The 19,466-nt window shown below is 34.4% G+C and overlaps 3 protein-coding genes and 2 long non-coding RNA genes across 6 annotated transcripts; 3 read left to right on the plus strand and 2 right to left on the minus strand.

Moving 5' to 3' along the window:
- The first annotated feature begins 856 nt into the window (after positions 1 to 856).
- Positions 857 to 1,412, plus strand: LOC111831621. Its single transcript, XR_002834715.1, has 2 exons — positions 857 to 997; positions 1,134 to 1,412. It is a non-coding gene; the product is annotated as an uncharacterized LOC111831621 (long non-coding RNA).
- A 1,180-nt stretch (positions 1,413 to 2,592) lies between these two features.
- On the plus strand, positions 2,593 to 3,156 carry LOC111831620. Its single transcript, XR_002834714.1, has 2 exons — positions 2,593 to 2,733; positions 2,878 to 3,156. It is a non-coding gene; the product is annotated as an uncharacterized LOC111831620 (long non-coding RNA).
- A 468-nt stretch (positions 3,157 to 3,624) lies between these two features.
- On the minus strand, positions 3,625 to 9,031 carry LOC17891620 (phosphoinositide phosphatase SAC2). The gene is made up of 16 exons (XM_006299609.2): positions 8,484 to 9,031; positions 8,127 to 8,331; positions 7,853 to 8,018; positions 7,025 to 7,247; positions 6,664 to 6,740; positions 6,378 to 6,565; positions 6,188 to 6,285; positions 5,955 to 6,088; positions 5,710 to 5,844; positions 5,239 to 5,596; positions 5,019 to 5,140; positions 4,821 to 4,934; positions 4,551 to 4,727; positions 4,302 to 4,460; positions 4,105 to 4,198; positions 3,625 to 4,010 (listed from the first exon to the last, which is right to left on the minus strand). The coding sequence occupies exons 1-16, from the start codon at positions 8,568 to 8,570 to the stop codon at positions 3,933 to 3,935; spliced, it is 2,415 nt and encodes an 804-aa protein (XP_006299671.1). The 5' UTR covers positions 8,571 to 9,031; the 3' UTR covers positions 3,625 to 3,932.
- A 3,834-nt stretch (positions 9,032 to 12,865) lies between these two features.
- LOC17893323 (inactive GDSL esterase/lipase-like protein 25) lies at positions 12,866 to 14,758 on the minus strand. Of its 2 annotated transcripts, XM_023786429.1 has the most exons (6): positions 14,743 to 14,758; positions 14,337 to 14,660; positions 14,115 to 14,230; positions 13,691 to 13,891; positions 13,369 to 13,621; positions 12,866 to 13,293 (listed from the first exon to the last, which is right to left on the minus strand). In XM_023786429.1, the coding sequence occupies exons 2-6, from the start codon at positions 14,581 to 14,583 to the stop codon at positions 13,007 to 13,009; spliced, it is 1,104 nt and encodes a 367-aa protein (XP_023642197.1). In that variant the 5' UTR covers positions 14,584 to 14,660; positions 14,743 to 14,758; the 3' UTR covers positions 12,866 to 13,006. The 2 variants fall into 2 exon arrangements, with proteins under 2 accessions (XP_023642197.1, XP_023642196.1); XM_023786428.1 differs by lacking the exon at positions 14,743 to 14,758 and having other exon boundaries at positions 14,337 to 14,717.
- Positions 14,759 to 17,092: 2,334 nt separating this feature from the next.
- LOC17893449 (GDSL esterase/lipase ESM1) lies at positions 17,093 to 19,033 on the plus strand. Its single transcript, XM_006297809.2, has 5 exons — positions 17,093 to 17,420; positions 17,554 to 17,672; positions 17,852 to 18,052; positions 18,143 to 18,401; positions 18,499 to 19,033. The coding sequence occupies exons 1-5, from the start codon at positions 17,159 to 17,161 to the stop codon at positions 18,822 to 18,824; spliced, it is 1,167 nt and encodes a 388-aa protein (XP_006297871.1). The 5' UTR covers positions 17,093 to 17,158; the 3' UTR covers positions 18,825 to 19,033.
- Positions 19,034 to 19,466: the final 433 nt, after the last annotated feature.

Raw genomic sequence — 19,466 nt, forward strand, 5'->3', positions numbered from 1 at the left:
AAAATAAATATATATATATATATATATATATAAGAACATCATCATCTTCTTTGAAGGATTTTTGTAATATAAATTAGGACAAAATTTACAAAAATAAGATTAGACTTTTAGATATTATAGATATACTCACTTATACAGATGATATACACAAATTCAAATTAATGACATCAGTTGTTATATTTTAACATCTTATAAAATTAAAAAATAAATATGATTCATATTTAGAATTTGGGAACATAAAAACTAGTTTAGTTATTTTGATGACATGTTATGGAGTATATTACATAATTGTAGTTTTAAAATATAACGTAAATTGTTTTATAGAGATGAGTTTTAAGAAATTCATTTTTACAAAAAAAAAAAACTAAAAGCATACATTAATATATCTACTTATATATATGTATATCTTATTATCTTATTATCTTATCGAATTTGGTTAATTTTTACACTGGAAACAACAAAATTTATTATTAATTTATAGAATTTATTAATTTATAGAGTATTAATTATGGAGGTTTTACTGTATAAGAGATTGTGTATCCATTTAAGATTTGACTATGAGATGTGAACAAAATTATTTGACTGGGTATACTATATTCCTTAAACTTCCAATAAATCATTTGGAAACAAATTAAATATATGATAGAAATATATATATATATATAATAAATTTTTAATACTTAGTTAAATAGTTTCTTACCCAAATACGGTGTTTTTGAATAATAAAGGCAATTGTTTACTATAAGAAAATTAAAACAAAATCACATTAATGTTTAGATTATATTGGAAGTGTATAATAATGGTATTTTTATGTGCCCCAAGATGAAGAGTATTTATAAATAGAGTTTGTCCGAGATTGTTTCATATATTCAGTAGCCAGCTTTACACAAAACATACAGTAAGAAAGGAGCAATGGGTTTCACAAAAATCTTAGTGACTTGCTCTTTTGTAGTTATAATGGTTGTTTCGTTGTCCACCCAAAACGATATGGTATCAGGTAATTTGTTTCATAAGAGCAACCAAAATATATTATAGAGCATACAACATGGATCGGAGAAGATTTAGACAATGTAAAAGAATCTTGGTTTGTAAAAAATATAATTTGGATTTTTTTTGTATATGTGTGTGCGCAGGGATCCGAGCTAACAAAGGGGAGGTCCACATGAAATGCTTTGAAAAACTTTTATGCAGCATCACATATCAAGCAAATAACTGCACCAACTACTGCTTAAAAGTCGGGTATCAGACAGGAGATTGCCGTCCTCCATATAGGCAGCCTGAGAAACCTTTCGTTTGTTGTTGTTATTATATATAATGATGAATCTTTTAAATTACATCTTTTATGAGAGAGAGGTCACTGTGGTTTCTCTTTATATTATTAATGCCATGAAATAAAAACCCATCTTTGAACACATGTTTTTGTTATCCTATAAATGTCATGTGGTTTCTAAAATATTGTTTTGTCCTCCAAGACCGCAATTGTTAAATCAGCATTAGAGAAGAAAGTTTTTTGCTGAAAAAAATTACCGATCACAATGTTTCTGTGTTTTACCAAATGCTAATAGCTCAATTAGTATAGAATTTTGGCAAAAAATTAGAAGTCGTCGGTTCGAGCAGCGCTTGGGACGAGACTATATAATATGTTCTGAAAAATGTATAGATTTCAACCCAAAATCTCTTAGTTATTAAGAAAAATCATGCTATATCATATCGTTTTCCTCCTTAAAGGTGGATCTGATTCTCAAAACGTTTGTTGTACCAAGCTCACTTCAGAACTGGTATTGGTGGAGTTTTAGGCAATGAGGGATTTGATGTTTCCAAATCGAACGTATAATCTTTCCTTGAAATCTATCTAATTATGGAAAGAAATATGCTTTGAACCAGGTGAGAACAAAATGAATCGTTCTCACATTTTTGCCGCACACACCCCTATTTTTGTCCTAGACTTCCAAGCTGACCTCATTAGTGTGTGATACACTGATGATTGATTACTAAGCTTCAAAAATAAATTAAAACTTGATCTCCTTCCAATAAAGTACCTAAAATGTCTAGCTTAAGCCATAACATGTAGTGATGTACACGTATCTTAAATAAGTAGAGTACAAAACGTTATAGTTTAAGGAGTAATAAATGAAATGTTATTATATTAAGGTACTTGCTCTGTTTTATTCAATCGAATCAGAGAGTTCCCCCACATTAATTAAAAAAAAAAAGTCAAAAGTCAAAAAAGAAATATGGAACAAAGATCTGAGATATATTCTTCAGTTAAACTTCAACAATGTCTTAATATCCTACATTCCTTAAACTTACACTAAATAATTTAGAAACAAATTAAATATATTAGATATGATTTTCACTTTTTTGGGTAGGAATATTGATATGATAGAAATATATATATATATAATTAATTAAATGTTAATACTTAGTCAGATTTTTTACCCAAATATAGTGTTTTTGACCAATGAGAGCAAGTTCTTTATGGTAAGAAAATTAAATAAAATCACATTAATTGTTGAGATTGTTTTCTGGAAATGTTATAATAATGGGATTTCTTTTATGTACCAAGATGATTAAATAGAGCTTTTTCGAGATTGTTTCATATATTTCAGTACACAGCTTTATACAAAACACAAACAAAAAAAGGAGCAATGGGTTTCACAAAGATCTTAGTGACTTGCACTCTTGTGGTTATAATGGTTGTTTCGTTATCCACCCAAAACGATATGGAATCAGGTATGTTGTTTTGTTTTATATACTAATGTTAAGAGCTTTATATCGGAAGATGATTTCATAAGTCGGAAAAGATTTAGAAATCGTAAAAGGATCTTGATTTGTGAAAATATAAATTTGATTTTGTATATGTGTGTGTGAGCGCAGAGATCCAAGCTAATAAAGAGGAAGTCCAGATGAAATGCTATGATAATCTTTTATGCAGCATCACATATCAAGCAAATAATTGCACCTCGCACTGCGTAACAAAGGGGTACGATACAGGAGACTGCCGTCCTCCATATAGGCAGCCCAAGAAACCTTTCGTTTGTTGTTGTTATAAACGATAAGTGATGAATCCATTGTAGAGGGAGAGAGGTCATGTCATGTGGTTGGTTTCTCCTTTTGATATTATTAATGCCATGAAATAAAAACCATCTTTGAACACATGTGTTTTCGTTATCTTAAATATTAAAATCATTCACACATAATTTTGATTTGTATGGCCATTGAGTTTGAGGCAGTGAGTGCTTGACGTTTCCAAATCGTGTGATTATTCTATCCAATTGTTGAAAGAAATATGCTTTGAACCAGGTGAGACCAAAACGAATCGTTCTCACATTTTTGTCCTAGACTTGCAAGTTTACCTCATTATTGTTATCGTGCAATGATACACTGATGATTACCAAGCTTCGAAACTAAACCAAAACTTGATCTCCTTCCTATAAAGTACCTAAAATGCCTAGCTCAAGCCATAACATGTACACGTATCTTAAATAAGTTAAGAGTACAAAACGTTCTAGTTTACGGAGTAATGAACGAACTATTAAGGTACTTGCACTGTTTTATTCTAATCGAATCGGAGAGTTCCCTCACATAAATTTTTATAAAAAAAAATAAGTTGAAAAAGAAAGATGGAACAAGATCTGAGATATTTTCTTTTTAAATTCAACTTCAACAATGTCTTCTTAAAATTATTTACAAGATTGTTGCTCTATCCTCTTCTCTCAGTCTCTCTCACATTCTCACGTTTTCACCCCTTTTTTGCTCCTTTCAATCCGATTAATAATAATAAATTAGCGGCGGTTAGTATTTTCTTTTCAGTTACTTTCTTCGCTGATACTCTTTTCTTTACCCGTCACCACTAAAAGATATGTTTCTCTTTTTTCTTTTTCTTTTTTTTTTTTTTGGTTTTTCTTTTTTTCTTCTTAGCAGCTCTATTCTCACCAGAAATGTCCCTCTTCATCCATCACCCACCTCACATAGCCTTCAGGAATTCCGGAAATGGCTTCTGAGTTTTCCTGTTGTATAAAAAGAAGAAGAATGCAGAGTTTGGTATTAGCATAGGTTTTTAATCCATCAATGGCTGCTTCGTGTTTAAAACTTATTCTTTACCTTTCTATTGCAGGAATCTGGTTCAACAACACAAATTTCTGACTCTACTTTTGTACTTTCAGGAACGGTTTCAAATGATCTAACCACTGTGGATCTGCAGAAATGATAGAGGTCAAGACATTAGAGGACGTTTTCTGGTTGATAACAATAACATTAGCCTCATTTAGATATTCAAAAACATATCATTTTTGTCTTACCTTCCGTAACTCTCATCTTCACAAGAGTTTCCTGAAGAAGATACCCAATCCATATCAAAAGCTGCACATGTACATTGCTCACCATGCCCATCACAGCAGAAGCAATCGTTTTCAAGAATATCATCTAAACCTAATTCCTCTAATATTGGCGGTGGAGCACTGCAAAACAAAGCCACTCCCCCTCAGATTTAGCTGACAAGAACCCAAACTTATCAGATTAATTTTACAGAGATCATAAGCTTTTTATACCTCAAACTAGCAGCTATCATTGCAGTTTTAGACGTTGAGATCTCAGGTGCTGAATCTGAGAGACCTTTAACTTCTGCATCTTTTTCAGCTAAGCCATGTCTAGCTACTGGTCCCAACGCGGATGTGCTGCTCTCGCCAAGGATGCTACTTTCTGATAGAGATCGTTTCATCGTAGACCTATAGACAACCAAATGGAATGTAAGTATCTCTAATGAACATACAATGTTCCAAACTTCTCTACAAAAGTGTCTCGTTAGCCAGGATATGTACCTTGAATTCTCTGGTACAGAACTGGCAAGAAATCTTGCTGCATTGTAATGCTGATCAGAACCCAATTCCCATAGCGCTGGCTTATCTGGTTGTGGCTGAAAGTATCCTAAGAACCTGTAGAAAAATACAAGTCAAAAGTCAAATACTATTTTCATACCAGAGGCATAGGAAATATAGAAATATTTTAACCCAGCATACACGTTAATTGCATCTTGCTTTTCGGCATCCATATAGGCGTTACTGTAGTAACGTTGTAAAGTTCTGAAGAATTCCTGTGACTGAGTCGCTGCTCTCCATTGACCACGCCTTTCACAAAATATCTGTCCACAGAAATAAGATCACTGGTTAATAATTATATCTATTAAATTTTTATCTACAAAAGGCAACAATTTGTGGCCAGGGAAGCTAACAAAGAGACCTTGTTGTGTGCCGCGGATCCTCCATACTGAAGTGCAAGCGTATCTCCCATTGTCTCATAAATTCCCATCAAATCTTCAGCGAGGGGATTGTCTAGATCTATATTAGTAGACTCTGTCAAACCCAAAGCATGGAGTTGACGACCAAATGCTACCAAACCATAGGCATATTGAGCAACATTGGTGCGATCTAAACAGTCTATGCAATTGGTCCTCAGGACACCTTTCTGAAGCATGGTATCTTCCTTTTGCCGATCTTCAGTATTATCCTTACTATCATTACCACTTTCCACAGCCAAATCTGGTGCAGTTTCATCTTTACAGGGTAGATCATAAGAAGAACCATCACCATTGTTGTTCCTACAATAAAAACCGAAAGGTTAAATTAGTTAGAGCCTATTTTTGGGCAAATAAATTATTTAGAGGCTTAACTACATAGAAGATAAAGAACTATTGGTAAATTGGATACTCACTCCAAGGTGGATGGATTCTGGCTCTGAAACCCATCTCCTCTAAGATCCGGAGTTAGATGACAGTAGAAGATGCCAGTCAAGTTCAAAGCATAAGTAGCCAACCTGCCGAGAATTGCCAACACGTTTGTTCCTTTTCTGGAAAAGAAAAGAACCATTTTCAGTTCGTAAAAACACTATTCTGTAAATAGAAACTGCAATGAAAAGAAACAAAACGAAGAAGCATATGAGGTTGTGTCCACACATACTTTCTGGAGTGTTTATGCAAGTCCCAGTGAAGAGGCCTTAGACGATCCTCTTTGCTCAACCCTTTATTTATAAATCTTATTGCATTTGCAAACTCTGCACGCAGAATAGTCTCCCGAGGCCTCTTTTCACGCGTCTGTTTTTGTCAATCAAGTGAATTAGAAATAACTAAGAAGCAGTCTGGTTGGATTAACCAATAATAGTGAAATAGAAATAAACAATAAAACATACAGACCTTTATCAAATTCAGTATGATGATCGGATTCCCATATCTCTTTCCAAGATTTTCAAAGTGCAGTCTGGTTGCCTCAAAGTTGGGATCCTTCCCTGACACTTTTCACATATAAGAGATATCAGCACAAAAAAGCAATAAAAAATAATTTGAATTGATATGAATACATAATGATGGAGAAAGAAGATCATACATATAATATCAGGTTTGATATTCAAGCGTGAGGTCTCCTGAGACCAGAACAAAGGAATCGAACCCCGATTCTGAACTACAGAACTTATTCGGACGGGATTTCCATCTTGAGCCTCCTCGAAAACGATCTGCTCTGTCTCGACATCATTAGCTACCCTGCCTTTCTCGTTCACACCACGCTTCAGATATCTGGGGGAAAAGATAGCAGATTATGATCCAACTAAGACTTAGCCCATTACAGCTTAGCCATATCAAGGGTAGAACAAGCTCAAGTGGAGAAATTGTACCTTGTGCCAGCATAATGTCGAGATCGGCGAGCAATTAGAGTCAATTTAAAGCTCTTCTCAGCAACCGATAGCTTAACCTATATATTAGACAACAAAAAAGCAATTCCGAAGGTTTACAACATTAATTTGCATCAGAAGACAAAAGAAGAGAAGGTATCCACATAGTAGGGGATAGAGTTCAGTCCTAATTTTCAAGAGAATTTCTTCTCTCATGGCGCACAAATAGTCGAAATCATGAAACATGGGCAGTAGAATTTTCAATATGAAGTTAAAATATCACAAAACCCACTTGTAATATGCGTATCTCTGACTGTTAGGAAAAGCTAATAGAAACATTTAGACTAATTAGTACAAGTAATACCTGTTTGAAAAATCCATAAACCAATGCAACTGTCCACATACAGTCCTTAACATTATTCCGAATCCTCCGAGTTAAGTATTCATTCCAGACAAACATCGATTCGTAGTAAGTGTGTCTTTCCACCTTGTCAGACAGATTCCTCTGAAGTGTATGCATGATGTGATAGGAATAGCTGAAGAAGAAGTCCTTTGTGAGATCAACAGTGCAGAGTAGCCTCTTGTACCTATAACGATTCCAAGGAAGACAGAAGAAAACAAAAAACGAAATAATTTAGAACCTGGATCAGTAAATAATCTGAAAAAGAAAGCAAGGTACAAGATCAATCAAAGTTCTAAATATAAGAGATAAATGAAACTGGAAGAAAGTAAAAAAGAGGTCTCCCTTTCTTGATAATACCTCGGTCATAAATTACATATCAAAACAAATACAACAAATAGAAATGTGTCCACTGTACAGACAGGGATAAGAATACCTAGAAATAGTGAAAAGCACAAAGTGCAACAAAGACTAAATACTTAACAAATGGAAAGGATATTAATGAAACTCTAAGCTGCTGGATTATCTCCAACAGCAATGGACAAATTGAAAATAACCTGTGACGAATTCAATCACAGTTACCTCAACCACTGTTAACTTGTCTAATAGAAACCTGTGACACTAAAAATGTGCAGATCAAAGAGAGACACAATGGAGAGGAAAAATGTCAACAGAATGGTCTTAAAATCTAAATACAAGTGGTAAAGTTGAATAGTTCCGAAATGTGATGTATGGATAAAAGTAGGAAGGTACAGGTTTTCCATTTTACAAGCAGAAGTGACATAAGAAGACCTTTTCTCATCCTTAGAATAAGCCACATTGGATAGCACAGAGGCATGTGGAATGGTGATAATCTTGCTCTTTGCTACACCATAAACTGTGTGCCCACAAATTTCACCAAGCTTCTTTCTTTTAGTGATAATCAGCATGTAATAGGGTCCCAAGAACCTTATGAATCCTAAACCAAGAAACAATCGAGGTAAGAAATGTTAAGCATAAAAAGAAGAAGAAACAAACTAGTACCGATTATAGAATCAGATGCTTGATGCTATAAGACATTCATTACCGATGATCCCATAGCAAGTGGTGACAAATTTCAGTCCACCAGATGACCTGTTTCCTTCATGTATCCTTCTCAAAGTTTCAAAGCATTCAGCTTCTGTGTAAGCCGTTGAATCTTCGTAAATGTTAACCTCTGTTGGCTCTGTCCTATCTAGCTTCAGGATTCTCCAAGACGTTCGGTTTTTATCTCTGCCAATCATGTAGAAGCTCTGTTGCACAAAACATAGGTTAATCAGATTATCAATTCTATGGATTTTATCAAAAAGAGAAATCAAAATCGCCCTAAACCCTGGAATCAGCAAAACACACATAAGAAATCACACAAAAGAGAGAATCAATGATGAAAGATGAGAATCATCACCGAGCGGGTCTCGTAAAGCCTGAATTTTTGGAGAAACGAAGAACTCATGTCGACCTCTTTATCAATTGATCTCTCTGAAGCCGCCATTTGAAAAAATCACGTCAGACCCGGAGCTCCGGTAAACTCGGGCCGACGAAAACAACAATAAACGAAATCACAGAGAGAGAAAAGGGAACAAAAGCCCCAAATAGATCACAGAACGATATACCCCCCCCCCCCAAACCAGATCTTTACAGCTCACAGGAAACTGAATCTGACTTCACACACAAAAGCTCAAATAATTCAAATTTACAACTGTTACCAAAAACACAGACACAAACAACGATCCTAAATTCGCTACACGATATACAGATCGAGATTTTGAGGGGGAAAATCACAGAGAATCTGAGTAGATTTCAAATTGGTAAATGAAGAAGAAGAAGAAGAAGATGCAGAGAGAAGAAGAAGATGATGACAGAGCTGCGGTGACCGGAACCACAGAAAAATTTAACGAGAAAAAATAAAAATGTCTTTTTTTTTTTTTTTGCTTACTGGATGTGTTTTTTTTTTCTTTCAAGTTTTTAACTTTGGGCGCTCGTTTAAATATCTCCTAAATCTGTAATTATATTTTGTCCTTTGCCAAAATAACAAAAGAGAGAAGAAAAAAAACGCTTCTTTAGAAATAATATTTCGAAAAGGTAAGTTTGACTAGTAAAATGTTTGTAACTTGTTCCATTAGTAAAAAATATTTAATAGTTTTTTAATGTTTCAAAATTTTGTAGAACTTGTCCTAATGTGTTATTGAAAGTGAAAACTATATTGTTCTTGGTCAAAAATTAGAACTAATATGAGCTGGCTGAATAAAAAATTAGCACTTATATGAGCTTAAATCATTTACACACAAAAATAAGGAACTACTATTTTTCTTTACAAATGAAGACATTATAAGTTTGTAACTTTATTATGGTATATAAAAATCAGAAACAGAAATCAATGTAAATATAGATTCTTATTTTACTTCTTATACAAGTATAAATAAATATAGATTTGTATTTTAATTCCAACCAATATTGATATTAATATAAGTCATAATTAAAAAATGATCAAGGAAATATACCCCTAACAAATTAAGAAAAATGTATATTTCCAATATATGATCAAAGAAAAAATAGTTCACTTATAAATTTTGCATATAATATATTATATCTTAATAGATAGATAAAATTTCAGCGTCAAAACAAATCGATTGAAGTGTTTGATTATAACTACCTCGATTGGCTCTGTTTACGTTGACATTTAACATATATATTTTGTCAAATCCACGATCTACGCTATAATATAATTAATTGAGGTCGTTAAAACTATAACTACCACGATCGTTTGTGAACTGTCAACGTTAAATACAAACGCTTGTTTTTAAAAAATAAATTATCATACTACGTCAATGAACATTTATATTAGTCATGTAAAACGACAAAAAAAAAAAATCATAACACCGTTATTGCCTACGATTATCGAATGCGACAAATATCACATTACTTTCATAAAGTAAAAAAAGAAAATTAAAGAATAAACAAACAAATGTTTTTAATTTTAGTAGTTAGATGGCTAATACAACACTAATATAGATATACAAGTAGAGTTTATATCAAACACACTAAAATTAATGGAGAACAAAATGCACAGTAAAAAAGTTGGAAAACACTTTGATGAAAGTAAAAAAAAAATGAAATTAATAAAATAATGCTAATACACACTTAATTGTAAAATGGAGTTATTAGACTATTTAAAAAAAAAAAATCTGTAAAGAGAACAAGCCTACGGTTTCTTTGTTAGCATCGGAACCATGCAAACTCAAAATATGACAAAACAAAGTGCTAAACTCGTGATAGGAGAAAACAAATCAGCGATTTCAAAATTATAAATCTCAAACCACCACCCGAAGCCAAAAAGATAAAGTTTCCACAAAACGTTTTCTTTGCATGCTACTTATGAAGTATACAAGTCAAAGACAAAAAACACTGTCAGCAGTTTCGGGCATGTTGATTCTGTAATTTACAAATGATGTCAAAACTCGTTTTCACTTTACATTAAGTAATATATGTTAATACAAAATAATTAATTAAAGACCAATTCGTGCTTTTCTTACAGCGATGAGAAGATTAAGCAAAACGTGTACGGGAGTACAACGTTCCTTGTGTGAACCTTTCTCGAGATATTTTTCTGGCGTGATTAAATTAGTCAGTTCTATTAACTTACCAAATGATTTTTATATTTGTATATGCTATAAGGTGTCCATTCAAAAGATAACATTAAAAGACGAAGTCTGACCCCAAACAGAAAGAAAAAAAAAACAGTAAGCAGTGTTCTCGTGAAACTATGTACGAAGTTTCTAATAAGTGAATTAAATAAATCTACTCGAAGACTATATCAAAATAACTTCTAAATTATGGATGAACGGACATTAATGAATGACTCATTAGACACATTGATGAGTGATTTCAAAATTATTAATCTCAAACCACCACCCGAAGCTAAAATATACAAATAACATGTGGGCAAAAATGAATTGGTATACTCTCGTATAATAATATGTAAGTTGGATTCGATTTGGCGTCGGGCCATTGGCTTCTCAAAAAGTTGTGGATTGGAGAATAGAATCACTAGAAGAAGCAAAAAAATCAACTAGCGAATGGAATATTAGGATAAACAAAAAGAAGAATATACTAATATGCTCATATTCCATCGTCAGCTTGATATTCCATTAATCATAATCTAATTTCGAAAATTCTCAACGTGGAGATTTGATTTGATTTATTGTTACATTCTCTATCGCCCACCCTTTGCCAAAACTATAATATAAAATTCCTCCGTTACATAGTCAAAAGATTTGCAAAATACTGTAATAGAAGTTTCAACTTATGTCACTTTCATAGTTTCATATAAAATTAAATCGGCCCTAGCTACTCTCTTCTCTATGCATGCTAGACTTGGAAATAGTTAGCACTAGCATTACGGTAATTCAATTACCTAATTATCGTTTATGAGAAGGAAGAACGTGAATGTGAAACCCCCGAGCCGTTGGATAATGTACATCCGACGGCTAAAGACGACCAAGTTTGGGGGGGGGAGAAGTAGTGTCAATGTCAAGTGTGACCTGTACAGATAACAACATGGGAAAGACCCTGAACCCGAGAAACTGGAAACAGCTGGCACGGATGACGTGGCATAACGTGGGCGTTTCGTCCTTTCACAACGAGCATCACGTGGATTTTGTCTGGACCACACCTTGGCGGCTGTTTTTGTACGTAATTACTAGTATATTTATTCGCTGTTAAGCAAAAAAAAAAAAAAATGGAACTCATCACATCACGCAACACAATCCTATGACATGAAATGAAACCACTCTTTAACATTTTCAGCTAGGAGGGGTCTTTCTAAGACATTACTGTATCTTATTTTCTCCTTTTAGAAATAAACATGTTGAAACAATAATCATAATATATAATACATAACTACATATGTTGGCAGATGTAAGACGGCCCTGTAGATTTCATGAAAATCAAATCAGTGTTTAACTCCTGTAAATTTGTTTTCGGATTTCCAAATGACCCCTTTGGCCTTTACTTTATATACTGTATAAATTTATTTCAAGATTGTTTGATAATATAAACTTTTCTTTGTTTTATATATAGGGCAAATGATTGAGACTTGAACATGTATACTCTAACGCTATCGATCGTCTAAAGAGCCCTAAACCAACCTATCACTTCTGCATTAATCCGAATTGGTTAAAAGGAATGAGATTAAAGTAAGTACATTTTTAGGTACAGATAAAAAAAAAAGGTTAGATTAAAGATAACAAAAAGGAAGAAAGGGAGAGAAAGATTAACATAGAGCCGATAATGTGGAAATTAGTGAAACTTTTCAATGATTGAGAGAACAGGTGTCCCTTTTTGGCTAACCACTACTACTTCTTCATCTTTTCTTTTCTTGTTCTTGATTTCATGACCTTTTTTTCCAACTAACTATTGACATTATTACGTACTCTCTTTGTTTATACTCATGAATATGTTTTCCTTCTCCTCAATGTATTACTATAGGATTTGCGGCTGATAGCTATTAGCAAAAATTATTACAGAAAAAAAAATATCGCCATAAATACTATATCCGGCTTGAATATTTTAAAACGGCGTTTTTTTAAACTATACTTTCGTGACTAGTTTAATGTAGAAGTAAGTAAACTATAATACAGTTGATAAAACTACAGTATGTGGAATTTCACTAAATTACCAAACTTTTTGATTAAACAAGTCGTGGATTTTTTACATAAGAGGCCACAGGCTTAGCTATTAATACGTACGGCCTATTAATCAACTTGTAGTTCCACAACATCACCATAATATATTAATCAAATATTTATTATTTTCCTTAAGTTGCCCATATATGTATATATACTCGACAAACAGTAGAGCATCTTAAGACGTGCCAGTATGCGTACAACCCTGGCCTTGATTATTTCAGTTACACAACCTTATTAGGTTTTATATCACAAAGGAGCCAGTTTTACCAACTTGGTCAAGCCTTTTGACATTGTAGATGAATGGTATGTCGAGAGGAAATACGAGAAGCTCACGGAGATTGTTGGGTTCACTGACTTGAGGGTCTGCATTCCACATCAAATGGGCTACCTGAAAGTTCGCTTCTTGCGTCAAATGCTTACCGTCGAAGAAGACGTACTCCTTTGGATTGACACACACGTTTTTGGCTGCACAATCTGTCCCCTTTAGAGTCCCTGTCCCGCAACAAGCAGCTGTTCCTGTCCCGAATACTGCACCAACACAAAGTACCATAAATGGACCGGGCTTGAAAACGTAAGAAATGATGATTTGTATAAGGACTTTACTGTAAGTCTCGGGCTCGAAAACTCTGTTCTGGACTGAGCTGAAGAAATCGTAGAACGAGTACTGGAAACTCTCAAGATCCTGTGCTAGTTTCTCTATGAGCTTCAATAAGTTGTTGTTGTGCAATGCTGCCATTTCTGAAGGCAACTTGACACAGTCTTTCTCGTTTCCTGTCTCTTGTTTAACCATAGGTAAGCAGCCTAAAGGTGGTAAGTTTTGGAAGGCGAACTTCCTCCCTCCCGCTTCGTGAACGAGCTGGAGAAGAAAGAGAGAGATGTAACTAATAAATCGAAAGCATCATGTAGCTGCTCAACATTGTATTACCTTTATTGCGGCTTCTATGGAAGTGATGACTTGATCCACAAAGGCTTGCTTTTGATCAGCAGAGGGATTTGGGTTACTCTTGGCATAGTTCAAGTAATCATCAGAGCCAATGTAAGTTAAGTAGATAGCTTCTGACAGAGCTTTATCAGTCCATTTGTTCTTGTTTCGAGAGAACTTCTTAACTTGTTCAGACAGAGTCATCTGTAAATCATTCATACCATATAATGCATACGTAAATTAACTTTTTAATGTTTTTTGATAAAAAAAGGTTACGTAAATTAATCTTCTTCCTTAACCAAAATATATGTCCAAAAATTGTCAAATTCAGATTATGCATAACATCTCAGCTTAATATTTACAAACATAACCTAAAGAAGAAACCTAACAGAGAATATGGGAATTTTCAAGAAATACTAAAGCTTACAGTTTCGAGAGGGGAACCGAGGACGGTGGCGTCGGCGACAGCGAAGCTAGCTCCGTGACTGAAATCCGCAGAGCTGCGGAGGATCGGTGGGATTCTTGGGATACTCATGAATCCAGCTGCGTAGAACACAACACAATAATTCAGATTTATATTCATTCTGGTTCACGATGAAAATTAACCTTATTCATAGATTTCAAGCGATCACTATCATAAATATATTACCGAGATAGTCTGGAACGATACGGCCATCGGACCACCGTCCAGTAGCTTCTCCTACGGAAATTCCGTACGGGGGAGAATTGGCGTCGACACGGTTCCCGGAGAGGAACTGCTTGTTGCCGGCGTCGTAGTAGCCGTCGCCAAAGACGAAGAGCGTCTGAGCGACGGAGTAGGTGGGGTAGTGGAGAAGAGCTAACGTAGTGAGTAGTAAACAAGGAAGAGATAAAATGAGCGAATTAGGATCCCCCATTGGAGAGACTAGAGTGGAGGAAGTTTCTGAGAGGAGAAGGACCTTTAGGAGTTAGGAATGAGGGTTTGATGAATTGTCTGAAAAAAAGAGTACCATGCAAAAATAAAAATCGTCGGTAGCTAGTTAAATCTTGTAACAAATGACTTTGGGAATACTTACCCTCTCCATGGATAACATGGCCGTTCAATAACAAATGAAAAATTATACTTTTAAAAATTAAAGTAACCAATATGGTGTTGCTAACTCAACTGCAATATGTCATACCTTTGGGGAAAAAGAGTTTTTAAGATATGAGTTGGAATAATGATAATTGATGATGGAAAAAATAGTTTCGTTAGCATCCATAAGAGATTATGAGCATTTTTTATAAATATTGTTGATACAAAAAAAAAAAAATCAGCATAAAAACCAAAAATCCTTAATTCGACTATAATCTGGATAGACTTCTATGTAAAAAAATATTTAACCCCTAATATATGGTAAAAATGGTAATCATGACCACCATGAATCTTAATTTTCACCTATGTATTTAGTCACGTGTGTTTTTAGCACCAGACCCACTGCCTTTTTGATTGTCACAACACAAACTCAATAGGGACCATTTTTCTGTGTTGTTGTCGAATTCTAGTACAATTCATTAACAAGCGTACCAAAATTTTAGTTGTGTCTGGTCTGGTTATTTGATCGAAATCAAAATTTAAAGCAACACATCCCATTTTTAATGAAGATCAACTAAAATATGTACCAACAGGCCCCAGACTATAAAGATTTATTTAAGGTTAGCTTAGCTTGCTGCTTCTCCTTCCAGGACCACCAGAGTCGTCCCTGACCATACGTACATGCAGGCCATCAAAAGCCATTTAAGGCCTTGTCCTTATCTTTTCTATAGTAGCCACAACTTAGAAGATTTGATAGGATAACATCCTAAAATTATAAACATGCATGCAACATTTAAATAGTTTGGTTTATGAAAAAAAGTTGGTTACAACATATTTGATTGATATCACCTATCTTTTACGACTCTCTGTTTTTACCATCATAAATCATATAGTACATGGGTTATTAAGAGAGTGTTAGTGTAAACTATAGTAACGTATAGCTCTTTAATTTGCCTGCATATACATTAATTCAAAGGGACCATTGAATCAATCGATTACCATTATAACTCCCTATCGTACGTAGTCAATAATGTATCTCAATCAATCTTTTGTCGCATCATTATACCATAGCAATCATCGTATAAGTTTTTAATCAAAAAATAAATAAAAAATCATCGTAAAAGTACTTCGTATGACGATGAAGACAACAAATGTGTTATTATGATCAGAGAAAGACATTAAACTAAACTGAAGGGACCGTTTGGGGTTCTTGGTGAAAATTAAATGCACATTGCGACCTGCAATAACTAATTTGTTGCTTGTCGAGAAAGAACTAAATCGGTAGTTTTGCTTTGGTCTAGTACTCAATATTGTTTCAAGAATTTAAACTAAACAACTTTGTTTTGCCTTATTGATCAATTATGTCATATGATTTTGAACCTTTTATTTTATATAACTACGTATCATTTTTAACCTTGTTTAAGTTTTTTTTTTGTTGGCCATTTTTTTCGTTTGCAATATTACAGTTATCAAACCTTATTTTTACTTTGTACAAAATGTATATTGTGAACAGTATAAGTCCTCCCTAGTCTGTCTCTATTATTGCAAATAGTGTTGGTGAGAAGTATTTTAGTCTTTAGGGATATGAGATATGGTGTTTCTAATGGAAGCCATGGATCCTAAAGTGTTTGGAGGACTGATTATTGAGATATATGGTGTTGATATATTGAAGTTCAGAATCCCAAGACAAAACATAAAGTGATTAATTCCCAAGGAAATCTGAAAGTTTCAGTATTCGATTCATACATCTTCTAGAGCCAAGACCAATGTTTTATAAATTAGTCTCTTCCAAAGAAATCGAATTCGTGATCTTTTAGGTGTATTATCTTAGATTGAACCATTAGTCGATGGCAAGACGGAGAGGTTCACACCAAATTTTCGTTATCTAATTCTAACTGAAGTTGTACTCACTCAACTTAAAATACAAATTACAAAAAAATTATAAAGAAATTACACAGTTTTTTGTGTGTTTATATATTGCTTGTTTACTATATAAGAATTGGTTGTTAATATTTTAATAAGTTGTACATATTTGTATAATTGTATGCAAAAAAAAAAATCTCGCTCTTTCAGCAACCTTCGCGTGAAGCGAGAAGCTAGCTAGGCCACCAAGAGAAAGAGTATGGCGATGAACACTTGGCAAAATAAGTACTGATCAGTTAGCCTAGAACAATGTCTAATACAAACTATACTTCAGAAATAAAATTATAATGAATTTCGGACCTAACATGCATGCTATGGGGGGTCCTCATATTTAATTAAGGTGCATGGTATTTTACGTTCTAGTTGTGTTTTATTTTCACTCTAATTCTATAACTTACCAACCTTTGCAATATAAATAGGACCAAGTGAACTGTGAAGTTCATCACCGGAGCAATCTTCCTCTATTTTTGCTCACTTGACTAATAATAATTGAGATGGCAAACAATCATAGTTTTGTGAGAATTCTGGGAGTGTTATTGGTATTAGCCATGTACAATCATCCCATCATCGTCTACGCCGGGGAGGGTGTTCCCAACGTAGCGTTGTTCACTTTCGGAGACTCTTACTACGACGCCGGAAACAAAGTGTTTCTCAGCGAGGAAAAAAACCCTGCCCAAACCTTTTGGCCTTACGGCAAATCCCGTGACGACCCTAATGGCAAGTTTTCCGATGGTCACATCATCCCCGACTTTATCGGTACGCTCTGAATTTTATACCTTCAGATTCCCGATTCTTTTTTTGGTTCACGCATGCACTATAATAGTACGTATTTTGTATATGTTAGTATGAAACAAGATATAATAAATAACGATATATGTTGTTGTTATAGCTGATTTCATGTCTATTCCGCACGGAGTCCCACCGGCGCTTAAACCGGATGCTAATGTTACACGTGGAGTTAGTTTTGCTGTCGCCGATGCTTCTATTCTTGGGAGTCCGGCGGAATCTGTAAGTCTACTTTTCTAAAACATTAATTTAAGACTATAAGTTATAGATTTTAGGTTTTTACTTGCATAGGAGTAGTATGTAGTAATTAAGAACTTTAATTAGGTCTTCATTTTAAGTTAAAATCAAATCAATAATAATAAAAAAGAGTGAAATTGTTTTGATTGTTTCTGTGAGTATAGATGACACTGAGTCAACAAGTGGCTACATTCGAAACTATGAAATCAAATTGGACCAGTGATTACATCAAAAAGTCATTGTTTATGATATACATTGGCACGGAAGATTACTTGAACTACGTCCAGAAACATCCCGGTGCAGACGCTACTAAGCAGCAAGCTTTTGTCACTTCCGTCACTAGCCAATTAAAGACTGACATTAAAGTAAGTTGTCGATAAACCTAATAGAAACATTCGAAAGTTTGGTTTATCTACTTTAAATATGTTCAATTGACTAAGGTTATATGATTACAGTCTTTAGCCAATTTGGGAGCGAGAAAATTTGTGGTTCAATTGCTAGCACCTTTGGGCTGCTTACCGATCGCGAGGCAAGACTACAAGACCGGCAACGATTGTTACGAGCTACTCAACGATTTGGCCAAACAACACAACGAAAAGATCGGTCCAATGCTAAACGATTTTGCTAAATCCACCGACATTGACGGTTTTCAGTTCTCTGTCTTCGACTTCTACGACGCTATTATTCGTAGAATAGAGAGACACCTCAACTTCCGTAAGATCCAACGTCCTCCGACCAAATTTATAAGAGTTCGTTTAATTGTTTGATATACAAATTAATACCTCAACAATATATGTATGTATATATATAGGATTCTACGTATCAGACAGATCGTGTTGCGGTGTTGGGACACATAATGCCTACGGTTGTGGAAAAGCAAACGTGCACTCAAAGCTATGTGACTACCAGCGATCTTACCTCTTCTTCGATGGACGTCACAACTCAGAGAAAGCGCAGGAAGAATTCGCTAATCTTCTCTACGCAGCCAACCTTAACGTGATCCAACCTTTGAACGTACGTGAGCTCATTGTCTACCCATCCGGAGAGAGGATGCGTGAGTTTTGGGAACCTACCAAGATTTCGATTCGTCGTCGCCCACCTCAGGACGACTCCTACACCGGTTTCTCTACCTATTAGTCAAATGCATCACTTTGAGAAGAATCTTAAGTTACATATACACGAGCTACTATCGTGTAAAGTATCGATATCGTTACGTCCTACTTCTACTTATGCCGCCGAATAAAAATTGCTTTCAAATGTCTACAAACGTATTATCATGTTTCGTAATGTAATCTATGGAAATTAAAATAATGAAATATTGCAGTCTCTGGTGCTACATATTAAAACTCTTGAGTTTTCCTCTCCACTGAAGTACTATGGATATCCAATTGCTGTTCGCTATCTGATATTTTAAAAATTCAAACCAAACAACTGAAACAAGAGGGTGGTTTCAGACATGTTGACTTTAATGTTTCATCGATTTCTCTCATACAATACAACACTAATTTCTCTTCATAAGATATATAGATATATATACAGAGACGACTGTGATTACTGTTGTTACATGATGTACAATTCTTGCTGAGTTAACGACATCATTAACTCAAAAACAATCTTAATGAATACTTTTGTTACAAGATAGATAGTTTGTGCCAAGATTATTAAAGACAGTATCGCTTGGGAAGATTTACCAGACAAGGGTGGTTGGAAGTTTTGCAAGTAAAAATCTCTGATATGTTCCCACCTCGGTAACCACATCTAAATTGGATCGCTCGTCAC

This window comes from Capsella rubella, unplaced genomic scaffold (genome assembly GCF_000375325.1).
Source record: "Capsella rubella cultivar Monte Gargano unplaced genomic scaffold, Caprub1_0 scaffold_3, whole genome shotgun sequence".
In the NCBI taxonomy this organism is placed as follows: domain Eukaryota; kingdom Viridiplantae; phylum Streptophyta; class Magnoliopsida; order Brassicales; family Brassicaceae; genus Capsella; species Capsella rubella.

What these genes read in the sequence shown, in the direction of transcription:
- LOC17891620 (XM_006299609.2), bottom strand. Translation starts at nt 8,570, where the DNA reads ATGGCGGCTTCAGAGAGATCAATTGATAAAGAGGTCGACATGAGTTCT. An exon ending in TTTATGGATTTTTCAAACAG is followed by an intron (nt 6,741 to 7,024) that starts GTATTACTTGTA and finishes TCTAATATATAG; the next exon opens with GTTAAGCTATCGGTTGCTGA. An exon ending in CGACATTATGCTGGCACAAG is followed by an intron (nt 6,566 to 6,663) that starts GTACAATTTCTC and finishes CTTTTCCCCCAG; the next exon opens with ATATCTGAAGCGTGGTGTGA.
- LOC17893323 (XM_023786429.1), bottom strand. Translation starts at nt 14,583, where the DNA reads ATGGGGGATCCTAATTCGCTCATTTTATCTCTTCCTTGTTTACTACTC. An exon ending in TCGGTTCCCCTCTCGAAACT is followed by an intron (nt 13,892 to 14,114) that starts GTAAGCTTTAGT and finishes AATGATTTACAG; the next exon opens with ATGACTCTGTCTGAACAAGT. An exon ending in TTTCGAGCCCGAGACTTACA is followed by an intron (nt 13,294 to 13,368) that starts GTAAAGTCCTTA and finishes GTGTTGGTGCAG; the next exon opens with TATTCGGGACAGGAACAGCT.
- LOC17893449 (XM_006297809.2), top strand. Translation starts at nt 17,159, where the DNA reads ATGGCAAACAATCATAGTTTTGTGAGAATTCTGGGAGTGTTATTGGTA. An exon ending in AATTAAAGACTGACATTAAA is followed by an intron (nt 18,053 to 18,142) that starts GTAAGTTGTCGA and finishes ATATGATTACAG; the next exon opens with TCTTTAGCCAATTTGGGAGC. An exon ending in AGAGAGACACCTCAACTTCC is followed by an intron (nt 18,402 to 18,498) that starts GTAAGATCCAAC and finishes GTATATATATAG; the next exon opens with GATTCTACGTATCAGACAGA.